The sequence below is a fragment of the Aythya fuligula genome, chromosome 1 (assembly GCF_009819795.1).
Source record: "Aythya fuligula isolate bAytFul2 chromosome 1, bAytFul2.pri, whole genome shotgun sequence".
Lineage (NCBI taxonomy): Eukaryota > Metazoa > Chordata > Aves > Anseriformes > Anatidae > Aythya > Aythya fuligula.
In genome coordinates, this window is record NC_045559.1 from 126169119 (window position 1) to 126181537 (window position 12419).

The 12419-nt window shown below is 42.0% G+C and overlaps 1 protein-coding gene across 1 annotated transcript in view; it reads left to right on the forward strand.

Moving 5' to 3' along the window:
• MAP3K15 (mitogen-activated protein kinase kinase kinase 15) overlaps positions 1-12317 on the forward strand; it is an 83530-nt gene extending 71213 nt beyond the window's left edge. The window contains exons 21-31 of the mRNA XM_032198229.1: positions 982-1139; positions 3495-3678; positions 6166-6343; positions 6993-7167; positions 8353-8538; positions 8979-9084; positions 10035-10245; positions 10886-10998; positions 11184-11281; positions 11403-11479; positions 11992-12317. Coding sequence (XP_032054120.1) covers positions 982-1139; positions 3495-3678; positions 6166-6343; positions 6993-7167; positions 8353-8538; positions 8979-9084; positions 10035-10245; positions 10886-10998; positions 11184-11281; positions 11403-11479; positions 11992-12073 — 1568 coding nt within the window. The 3' untranslated portion in view covers positions 12074-12317. The remainder of the gene's footprint in view (positions 1-981; positions 1140-3494; positions 3679-6165; positions 6344-6992; positions 7168-8352; positions 8539-8978; positions 9085-10034; positions 10246-10885; positions 10999-11183; positions 11282-11402; positions 11480-11991) is intronic.
• Positions 12318-12419: the final 102 nt, after the last annotated feature.

Below are 12419 nucleotides of genomic sequence, written 5' to 3' on the forward strand. Positions count from 1 at the left end.
TTTTAAGCTACTAAGTCCTTATTGACTAAATCTTGCTTCACCAGTAATATTAAAGAACAAATTCTCTGATAGGAAAAACAAATTACACCTACATTGAAATAGAGACCTGTGAATTGCCAGTATGAAAAGAAATAACTATCAAAGCAAGTATTACTAATAATTATCACCCTAAAAATACCTATCATGCAGTTTGTATATTACAATGAATTAAATTACATGTTATTCTGTTTATGGTGAAGGACTGACAAATTTTATTTTTGAAAAATTTGTAAAAAGCAAGCATGTTTACCCCTTCTGCTTGTCCCGTTCTTCCAGGCTTTCAATTCTTTCAGTTTCTTTTCAGTTCTTTCATTGTGTCTTGTGGCTGTCTTTCCACAGGCACTTCACAAGGTTGGGAACCTCTAATTAGTTTCCCAAAGCAAGTCTTCTACTGCTTGTGTGGGCGTATTTCTCAGGGGCCCACCTGACTCTGGAGGAGCTGTTTCCTACCAGTGCTGATGCTTTGAGATCATGATATGATGACAGTGGCCAAGAATTTCACACAAGTTTTTCCTGAAGACGTTTGCCCCTGCTTCTAAGAAAGCACCGCAACACAGCTTTCTGAGAACAGACCGTGCTTACAAAACAATGATAATTGGAGCTGTGCATGTCCCTAGTTTAACAGAAAAATGACATTTCCCTACTTCTAACACTTCTAACCACCAGGCCATTTGGGTTTGCATTCTTTGTGTTATACTTCTACTTTCCAGTATAGAATTGTATTTTTTCCCCATGAAGTTGTTTTTCTTCCAGCTTTCTTCTCTCTAGCAGTAGCTGTCTTACTCTTAAAGATCCCATCTTCAGGCCTTCCATCTCTATCACAAGATGCTGTCCTGCACCAAGGCAGAACTTGACATTTTTTGTATTGCTTAGTGGTGTGTTTATTCTCTTTATTAAAAAATGAAGAACATAAAACTTGACAGTCCTTTTTGCCCTGCCTAGGAACATTGCAGTACATGGCTCCAGAAATCATTGACAAAGGACCACGAGGATACGGTGCACCAGCTGATATCTGGTCACTGGGTTGTACCATTATTGAAATGGCAACAGGCAAACCTCCATTTCATGAACTAGGGGAGCCTCAAGCAGCAATGTTCAAAGTAAGTACTTTCTCTTTTTTTTTTTTTTTCCTTTTTTTTTTTTTTTCCTTTTTTACTGCCCAGTTTATGAATTTTCAACTACTACCTTAATTGTTTAATATTAACTGGTAGTAACCTTTTCTTATATGGACTGTTTTGCACAAAGCCACAGTCTGTCCTGTATTCTTAATTCTGTCTGAAGGATTCTTCTCTGCTCTAAGTTGTGTTGCTCTAGGGGGCAATAATTTATTTTTGTGTTGGAAATAGGTCATGACTCAGAGCAGCAACCTGAAAGATGAGTGAAGATTTATGAAAACTAATATTGTCCAACTTCTTACTTCTGTCATCTCCTACTCTTGATTAACGATTTCCTTCTTGGCAACCAGAGTCTCCAATTATGACAACCAAGTTCTTGCTGCTGCTTTAAGTCTTTTTTTGTACGCCTTCCTCCCAGAGGATCTGTTTGCCGTGTCTTTCAAAGGCCCAGTCTCTGCAAGGTGATAGAAAGCTCTGGTGGAAGAGGGTGGTCTAATTTTCCAGGATTTCTTACAATGGGCAATACATTATCTTCATAACCTAGCAAACTACTTTAAATTATGGATATTGTTAAATGGCTTTTCCTTGGTATGCAGTTAAAAGTCACAATGTGAACATTAATGTAAATTATTACTGCTGCCATGGTAGCAAAATCAAAAATTTATCAATATGGATAGTAAGCTGGGCTGCAATTCACTGTGCTTCATACTAGGCCTGTGGGTTGTCCCATGCACCAAAGCTAAAAGGGAAAGAAAGGGATAGTTACAGTTTTTGACGTAGCTGTTCCAACAGTATAATGGACTGTCCTGGCTTTTGTGTAGTGCTTAAGGGCACCCGGCACCACAGTGCCATCAGCTTGTGACACAGCTGAAGCTGGCTGCGTGAGCCTGCCTCCCGAGTGCACAAAGAGGAGCTGACCATGCAGAAGGGCACGTCAAGAGGAGTCGTCACAGCCCAGCGAGCAGCTGGCTCTCTTCTCTCTGTGCCCAAAGCAAAAGTCTTGCTGGGCTGGCATTTTGAAATGGTGAAACTCTATACCCCAAAATGCACATGGGACTTTGCAAATCAGATAAAAATGCTTCATCGGGAAAGGTAGATGCATAGATCCAACTATGGATGTGCCCAACAGGGCACTACATAAATTTAATTATTTATTAAATACATCAATTTAATTGCAGAGGTTAGCAAGTTGCATCTATTTAAAAGAGTTACCTGCAGTTCTCGGTCAGGATATAATGAGTTTTGAATGTGCTTAGCATTCTGGTTTGGAATGGCTTAATGCATTCTCAGCATCTTACATTTTGCACTGTCACTTGAAAGCAAGTGCAGTTTGCTTTCACTGCTCAGCATTTTTTTGCTTCAGCTTGCATTGAAGCAGAACCACTATCGTAAGTGCGTAAGTGCCCCAGCATGTTAACGCAGCTGTATAATGAGATTATTTAAACAACTGTTCATTCTAGCAAGCTGCTGGCACTTGTTTAACTGCTGGGCTACTATCTCCCTTGTGGCCACTATCTTTCTGCTTGGTCTCCAGCACCTGCTTTACGTAAAGATGCTGAGTCTTCAAGACAGATATCTGACATACAGTGCACACAGTACACAGCTCACACCTCGAGACATTTACATGAGGTTGGCATTAGAGCAAGAAGGCAGTGAAGGAGCTGGAGAAATCACTAGGGAGCAACCTGTACAAGTACATTTTTCATTACTTTGTAGGGTGTGTATGTGTCGATAAACCTTTGGGCATCATGTGATTTTCATTACCTGACACTGAATGCCTGCAGAAGACATCTGGCCCAAGTGCCTGGGGTGGTGACAAGGTCTGGCAAGGTCGTTGTCAGCATTCGTACAAGGAAATTTGGCAGCAGCTGGAGCAGAACAGGTGCAGGCCTGGGCAGCGAGGCAGTCGGCACTAGAGGAGGAAGTTATTCCTGTTCCAGGGCACAAATGTGCTGGAGGAGGTCAGCAACTGAGAGAGACAACGCTGCAGTGGGGCGATGGGAAGCGTGTGCTACCTCAGGGGGGACACTTGGCTAGGGTGAGAAGCAGCATCTTAAGCACTTGGTGTGGATAATGTCCAAATCCCGAGAATGTCTGGAGGTAGATGGTTGGATACATCTGTACCTTGACGTTTGTGTAACACAGAGGGCATCCAGGCCGTGTTTGCAATGAAGTAACATGGGATCAGAACCTCATCACTTCACTGCTGTGTGGGTACCTGGACCTCTGCTTTTCCCATTCGCAGTCACTAAGGTTGTGACAGGTCATACTAAGAAAGCTTTGGCGCGTGCTCTCCTTGCAGTTTGGTTAAAATAATTTGCATTTGTGTTTTACTTACAGGTCGGGATGTTTAAGATTCATCCTGAAATTCCAGAATCACTGTCCACTGAAGCAAGGGCCTTTATTTTGCTCTGTTTTGAACCCGATCCTTGTAAGCGTGTTACAGCGTCTGATTTGCTCAGAGATTACTTCCTGAAACAAGTAAACAAGGGCAAGAAAAGCAGAATTGCATTCAAGCCTTCAGGTAATTATCAGCCAAATGCAAGTCAACATCGTTATTAAGGGTTTTATAAAAGATTGGAGCCATTAAGCACTTCATTTTACTACAGACTTCTCTTGTGCCAAGAAATCAGCAGGAACTCAACAGTTGAAAGTGCCTGTGATTTGTAATTACATGTATTTTGTGAGAATTGTTTAATTTTGGCGTCTTGCTTATTTTGCATTTTTTCTTGCTGAAAACTCCCAGCCACGTTCTTCCTTCCACCAAAAATAAATGCCCCATTTATGGTAAATTGAAATTAGAAAAATGACGTTCAGTAAAGAATTTCCAAAGCAGCTCTACATTTTAGATTCACAGTGATATACATTTCAGAGATCTGGGTTTTATAGAGTAGGTCCTTTGCACCCGAAAATTTGTCTGTCAGGTGTCTACATGGCTCAGCATTTTCAGATTTGATATGTAACTTGGAAATGCAATGAAGTATCTGTTCTGGGGGTTGATTTGTTTTATCCACTTAGCTTGTGTCCCCCCACTCCCGCAGTGTATCAGCCACTTTCTTAATGATAAGCAATTCTTAATACAGACCTGCCAAATAAATCCCAAGTGTTTGAAGGAACCGTCCATTTAAAAACAAGCAAAACCATTGCTCTTTTCACTGTCTGCACACACACACATGCACGTACTCCCAGTGCAAACTGAATCACTTCCCTTTTTGATTGTTTTTCCCCTTGGCAGGGAGCTTTTGAGAGAAAAGGAATGGGATTGTAAGGGGAAAAACAAGCAAAGAATTTATAACACCTGGCTGAGCTGGATTCAGCAAGGCAATGGGCATCTCCTCTTGTCCTAAGGGGCAGTGGGTGAAAAGAACTGCAGTCCCTCGTGGTTCACTGCTCTGCTAGGAGCTATTGGCAGGGTGGCAGCCTTCTGCCCCACTGCAATGGTCTTTTCAGCCCTTGGCTCAGGACATTTCTGGGGTAATTGTGTGGCATTACAAAGGATGCTGCCTGCCCTGTTGGCTGCCCTGGGAGCAATAGGGTCATTGTCAAATACCAGGTGAGCTGCTGTTGTCTTCTCCACCCCTTCCTTCCTCCTGCTTTCCTCCTTTCTTCCCCCACTTGTTGGTGAGGTTACAGGACTCCTTCGGGTGGCCTGAGGAGCTGGTGCTGCAGGGTGCAAGCCCTGGGCTGCAGCAAGAAGCAAGCTCAGCATTGCCCAGGGATGTGAGCAGAGAGGGCAAATGCCACAAAAACTGCTTCTTGGGTGAAGGAAGGGAAACACAACATGGCTGCAGCTGAATGCGTGGTTTGCTGCACCAAGTGGGGGAAAGCCGTGCTGGCTGCTGCTGACATCTCTGCGGGGAGCTTGGGAGCACAAAGCAGGTCACGCTGCCGCAGGTCACGTTGTCTTCCCTCTCTGCCATTTTCCTCACTACCGATTTCCACATCTTTGCTCCCAGCTTTCCATCCTCTCTCTTTTATTTTTTTTCTTTATTTTTTCTTTCTGCTGATAAAAGCAGCCTGCATCAAAGCTCTTACTCGTGGCATGACAACTTTCAATTTTCTATACTGCTGAGAAGCCTTGAACCAGGTCTCACAGGGCGACATATGTTGTTTCATTTCTGCGATGCTTTTACCTCAGCTGTTTGAACATCTACCATTTACTCTGGAGTGTGTCAGAGTTTTCTGAACAACTTTTAACTTCTAGCTCTCCTCCTCTCCTGGCTCCTTGCTTCTCCACACAAGTCATTGTGAAATGTTCACAAAATTTTAGCTTCACACATGAGTGCTCTGAGTTGACAGAACTTCCTTACTTTTCTTATTATGCAGCTGCAACTTGGCAATCAGGATTATAACAAGCTCTCAGCATCTGTTTTGTTTTGTTTTGTTTTTTTTTTTTTTTTTTTTTTTTTTTTTTTTTTTTTTTTTTTTTTTTTTGTTTTTTGTTTTCCCCCCTTCTTTCTTTCAAGATGAATAGGAGTCGGACAAGAGATTTCCTTCAGGCTACTCCCAAAACAGAGACTCCTTACTGAGGGCAGGGGGAAATGTGAACAAAGCTGATGCCTTGAGTGTCAGAGAGGGAGCAAATATATGTCCATTAGCACTGTCAGGCAGAGGTGAGCTAGGAGGGGGGCCAGGTATCAAAGTGCTCTCTGCTTAGAGGTCCAGCTGTGGTGGAACAGTTGGTGGTACCCGGCTGGATCGAGACAGGCTCGTGAAACAGCTGGATATTCAGTTGTACCCTCTGTGGGAATAGCACCAAGAGGGAGTGGATGTATGTGTGCAAGAGAGGGTAACAAAATGACCTTCATATTTCATCCAGAATTTAATTCGTACCTTTTATTACTTATGCATGTAATGATTTAGTTGTATTGCTGCTTTCTATCCACGTTATCTCTCCCTCAGCCATTCTGCAAAACGAGGCCTCGGTATCACTGCAGATGATCGCAGCTGCTTTAAGCACGTTGCCCTTTCCTGCCCGGCTGCATTACATATTTATAATGTCTGTTCGTAGATTACAATCGCAACACATCCCTCCCGCTGCCCATCCACGGAGAGCAGGCTGGCAGCAGCAGCAGCGAGCATGGCTCCGTTTCGCCAGACTCTGATGTACAGCACGACATGTTTTTTGAAAGGCCAAAGAGATCCATTTCAGAGATTCACGTAAAGCATCCCATCTCCCATTTACTGAGGTAAAACATTTTCTTTTCACTTGACACCTATGACAACTGTGTGGATTTGATTCATGTTATATTTTAACTGAAGGCAAGTTTTTTCACTTAACAACGTCAGTAAGCAGGTGAGTTGCAGAGGCACGTTACCAGTTAACTTAAATATGGCTTATATTTAACTAATGAAAAATTATTTTTTCTCCTTAATGTTTCCATGTATTTGTGCACTTTTTTTCCCCCTATAATTGTTAGTCTTCCTACTGAGCAAGTGAATATGGATTCAGGAGTGAGTGAAGGAATTGCCCCTTTCCTTTTTTTTTTTTTTTTTTTTTTTGGTAGTTCTGCTGATCAGACAGCAGAAAACAGTACTTTCAAATGAGTATGTTAGAGTGTGGGGCCAGGAAAAATGAATAATTATCCTCAGTCAGAGATTTTCAGCTTCCCTCCCCAAAACTGAACCAGTGCTGGGTGATGCTGGCACCAGCTTCTCAGCAGGGTGAGATGAGCAGTGTGCCTTCAGTGAGGTCTTTCACCTGCTGAGGGTCTGCACCATCTCCTCCATGGTTTGACTCGCTTTGTAACCTACCAAGTACCCCTCCTCCCTTCTGGCAGTGCTGCCACGTAGGTAATTCTGAGGTCTCTCCTGTTTGTGGCCCTGTTGCTGATGCAGCGTGCCCGACGAGGGCTTGGCCTTGGAGGACAGGAGCACCTCTCCTTCCGTTGAGGATAAGGATTCTGGTCTGTTTCTGCTACGGAAGGACAGCGAGCGCCGAGCAATTCTGTACAAAATCCTGAAGGAAGAACAGGATAAAGTTGCTTCGAATTTGCAGGACTGTATTGCACAGGTAATTTCAACTCTTTTTTTTTTTTTTTTTTTAAATTATTTTTTTTCCTGCTTCAAAAGGTAAATGTCAAGCAAGGTAGTTGGTATCATTTCTTCCCTGAAAATGAAGGTGCCAACAGTTTTAAATTAATAGTTCTTTCTGTAGTCCACATTCATACTGGCACTCGTGTTTGATGGTGTGTCAACTTCAACTGCTTGGATTGTCACTTCTGAATATTAATCTCTGAGGGCTGTAACTGTGTGAGCCCTTTGCTGTTGCCTGAATGGACAGCAAACATCACATTTTGCCTGCTGCTGGCCTCCTGCTGTTGTTTTGGGGCATCTGGTGGCTGTTAGACAGCTGAGATTGGTGTGCTAGTTTTTTTGGTTGTTGTGCATATTTTGTTTTGTTTTGTTTTGCTTTTTAAGGACAAAATTGCAGAATAGCCCATAGCTTTAAAGTTTGTATGTGGCATCTTGGTCAGAAGTAAGCAAGGTTTTAAATATTTTCCAGGATAAGGAAGGATTATTTAGTAACAGCAAGTCCTACCTCAGTGTCCAGCTGTTCTGCAGCATTGCCTTAATCATCTCCTTTCCATAATTGCTGTAATACTTTTCTCCGTCTTCCTTTGAATTGCACATGTTGTTATTCTTACAAGTACTTGAATGGCTTTAACTATAGGGATTACGGACAGCAAATCAGAGAATGAACATTTGAGAACTATCACTGTGTGACTTAGACCTTTTTCTGACTTATCATAGATGTGTGTATAAATATAATGTTTTGCCTAAGGAAATTGTATGTCTGCATAATTAGTTAAAGTCCAGATTCAGCTTCAAAAAGCTGAGAGCATCCATTAAAATTTGTGTGTCTTACCACCTCGCTCTGCTACTTTTATGGAGAAGAGCTGCCCTCTACAGTACATTGGACAAATATGTAAATATTATCCTGAAGCTCTAACCTTAGCAACAGCCACTGTAGCAGTAGACTTAATTCATTTTTGGAAAATAGGAATTACTGTAAATAAAAATATAAAAAATGTAGAAAATAAAGGCTAAGCAGAAATGAAAGTTCTGTGATTACTGTGTAGAGATGTGAAATAGGCATCTGCAAAGCTGTAAATTGTAACCAAAATATTAATACTACTAACTAGATGTTATATGACTCTGGGATTTACTTGATATACATTTATTATCTTTTCTCCAGAGCTCTGAAGAACTGCAACTTTCAAAAGCCCACATCAACCAAATTATTGGGATTTTAAGGGACTTCATTCGCTCCCCTGAGCACAGAGTGATGGCTTCGACCATATCCAAGCTGAAAATGGATTTGGACTTTGACAGCACTTCCATCAATCAGATCCACCTGGTGCTGTTTGGGTTTCAGGATGCGGTGAGTTCCTTGCCAGGCACAGAGGGAGGGGAATTCTTCCAGGACAGAGCTCTCCCCAGGGGTTTGTAGCTTCTTCCCTCTTCCTCACCCCTTGCCCCTTAACCTGCTCCTGCTGGACACACAGGGCTGGACGCAGTGCTCAGGGAGATGGGTGCTGCCAGCCAGGCCATGAAGCCAAGCAGGGGGTTGAGGGCTGCCCATAGGCTACCAGCAAGCTGCAATGTTTGTTCTGAGCCCTACGTTTATTTCATGTCCTACCTCCCCTGGTTCAACAGAGGAGCTAAAACTGTCATATTGTTGTTTGACTTTGGAAAGTGGGAGGGCATTAGCGACTCATGCAGTTGTTTCTTTATAAACTTCACCTTGATACTGAAAAACAAGACTTTATTTCCTAACGTGTAAGGAACTGTTTCCTACAGCTTTTACTTGTGTATTTGTAGGTGAACAAAGTATTAAGGAATCATTTAATACGGCCCCACTGGATGTTTGCAATGGACAACATAATTCGCCGTGCAGTCCAAGCAGCAGTCACTATTCTTATTCCAGGTAAATCAGAACAGCTGTAAATAACCTAACAAAAAAGAACTGATCAAGAGCTTTCAGGGACTTCAGCAGCCTTTCTGTGCTGTGGAGACAATATAGTCCAATATTTAATTGGACCTGGAACCACTTCTAGTAAGCAAGAAGATGACACTATACAACATTTTAATGGTCTGGTTATGTGTTCTGAAAAATCACTGCTGAGCTCTAGAGCAGATGCAAAGAAGGGAAGGAGCGGTGCATTTATATGAGAAATATGATTTTGGCCTGTAGATGGGTAGTAGAAAAATCACCACCATCACCAAGAGGGGAGAGGCTAAAAGATGATGCACTGTTCAGGAATACATCTAAGTTGGAGAGCTGCAAGCAGCTTTGTAACTCTGAAGTGCTAAGCACTCTTTCTGGTATGAGAATATTCTGAGTGCACTTACTGATGGTGAGTCCTTTCAATCCGAAGTTGCCATGGCTTTAGAGCCAAATCAGCCAAATGTCTTAAGACTTTGTTGTCAGAAGAAAATTGGCAGCTTTTATGTGGTGGGAAGGGCAGAAGCCTGCAGCAAGTTCTGAGAGAAATAGGGTTAAAAATGCTTCCTGGGAAAGAAAATGGCTTTGTAACTCTTTGGTAAAGGGCATTAGGGATAAACAACTTTTTAAAAATTATTAGAGTAATAAAGAGAACAAAAGCCTAACAAGCTTTCGTGGATTTCCCATTAACGCATTTCACTAACTGCCTTGTAATTCAGCACAAGCATATTTATCACAGCCACCTCTGCTGGTAAGCTACAGCTGAGCTACTACAGTGCCATTTGTACTTATCTTAGAATTGCGGTCATAAAATCTGTGGCCCAGCTAACAAGGCTCTGCTACTCCCCTGCTCACCACTGTAATAAAAATGAAAAAAGTGCACATCCTCAGCTGGAGCATCCATATAAAAACAAACAAACTTGTTTTATCAGAGCTTCGAGCTCACTTTGAGCCAGCATCAGAAATGGAAAGTGGGGACAAAGACGGTGACGAAGTGGAGGAGAGCTACCAGCCCACGGAACAAAACGGGGCCGAGGACCCTGCTGTCACGTCAGGAGTGAGCACCCTCAGCTCCGTGGTGTCCCATGAGGCGCAGCAGCAGCTCAGCCTGGAGTTGGGCAGACTCAAACAGGAGACCGTCAGGTAATCCCTAGATGAAGGCTATGGAGTTATTTTCAGGCAGTCTTTGAAAAGCTCACAGACGCTTTCAGCAGTGACAGGTACACACATAGTAAGAACACCGCTTACCTTGTGATAAAGCAGACCTTCCAGGAGCACAATCAGATTCAGAATATGCTGGCAGCACTGGCTGGACAGTTCAGCAGCCTTCAGTGCAACTTTTCTTCCTTCGTAAATATTTTTAAAGTGCAGAATGTCCTGTTGGAATTCTACCATTAAGTAATTAGGCCTGTGTAACTGTGTTGGTTTCTTTCCTATTTCCTTAGTCCACTGGATGCCACCTGGCCCAGTGTCCTCAGAGATGTTCCTGCGAGTTTTAGGAAAACACCGGTATAAAGGCAGAAACTCTGCCCAGGGCAACTGCAAAGTAATAGAAACAGGATTTACACATTTACTAAATTCTGCCACAACGATGAAGGCCTTGAAGTGCCACCACTATGCTGAGTCTCAGACAACCAAAATGAAATGTTTTATCTTCCTGGGAAGAGTATCAAGCATCTCTGACCTGTGGTAGTTGTTAAAAACAATACTTCTCTTTTCTTCCTCTAAGTAAATTTGATTATTCTTACTATGGCTATGTTCGCTCTCTCTTGTATGCTAACAGGCTTTTGGAGAACCTAATTCAGAAGGAGAAAGAGTATCAGACACTCTTACAACAATCTTTGGAGCAAAAAACTCAGGAACTATGCTTGCTTCAACTAAAACTTAAACCCAAAGGTAGGAGGAGATACTGCATACTTTGACAGTTATACCCGAGTGTTTTAGATCACATAATTAGTGGTAAATTGATTTGGCTCAAGGTATCTTAAAAGATCCTCAATTTTAAGTAGTCTCAAACCACCACTTCTGCCCTCGTTTTTAAGTTTATTAACCCATGCTTTATTTTTTTTTTTCTGTTTAAGACTCTCGGTGGACTGCGTCAACTTTTAAAGAGAATGCAGACCCTGAGCTCACAAACTGGCTGAAACAACAAGGAGCAGACTTGGATGCAATTAAGAGGGTAAAAAAAAAAAAAAAAGAAAAAAAATCACCTTAAAAAAACAGAACAAAACATCATTGCAGTCATTGCTAGCAGTTTGGTTTCAAAGGACTACTAATTTGGGAACAAATTTGCCTTTCAGTTTGCTGAAGAGGATTATACACTAAGCGTTGTCCTCAATGATATCACTAAAGATGATTTGCGATACCTTCAACTGCGGTAAGGAACTACCTCTTAGGTCATTAAGAGCCTAATTTATTTAAAAAAAAAAAAATGAAAAAAATGGGACATAGACCTTAGGATTTTCAAATAGCTCTGTTAATTTACTCTGATCTTCTGTTAATGTTGTCCATGTGTTAACTGACATGCCGTAATATAACCTAGGGTGCTTCACGCCACTTAAGCTTTGGTTTTTACCAAGGTTGAGAACTATTTCTCCATCATTCAGGACTAAGTGAACACATGGAAAGCATGAATTTACTTTTCCTACCCCTTGATTAAAACCCTTTCATTGTCATTCCGTTAACCCCTGGATGATATGGAAGAAGTTGTTCTGGCCCTAACCTTAAAGGAGCATAGAGCTTTTTCTGTGCCATCTTAATGGCAAATCATTGGGCAAATCATTAGGAAGCCTAGAGTTTAGTTGTTGCTCACTGTAGAGTAATGGACATGAGGGTGTTTTCTCCTAACCTGTTACTGTAGTCCCTAATTGTTCTCCACTCTTCATACAGAGGTGGTCTTCTCTGCAGAATTTGGAATGCCATATTAATCCACCGCCAAACAGCTGATAAGACCTCCAAGGCAGAAGGTTAGCTCTTTGGAAACAGAACACGTAACGGGAATAAGCACCTAAAAGATACATTCCTAAGTTATTAGATGTACATATATGTATAGTGGCCTTGCAGGTTTTGCACAAATAGACAGCTTGTTTGACCACCACAGTGAATAGTAACAGCTTATGAAAGAGTAAAGCAGAAGTCAAATGCCTGTCACTGTAAATACAAAGCCTTAGCTGAGACAAAACTTGTCTGCAAAACATATACCACTTCACCGCTGTGAAACCTGTGAACTTAATGCGTTACAGCTCTGCAGGGGGATGGTTGCGCAGGAAGGGGTTAAGCACATCACCTCTTTGTAGTCCACTCTATATAGCTTTTTG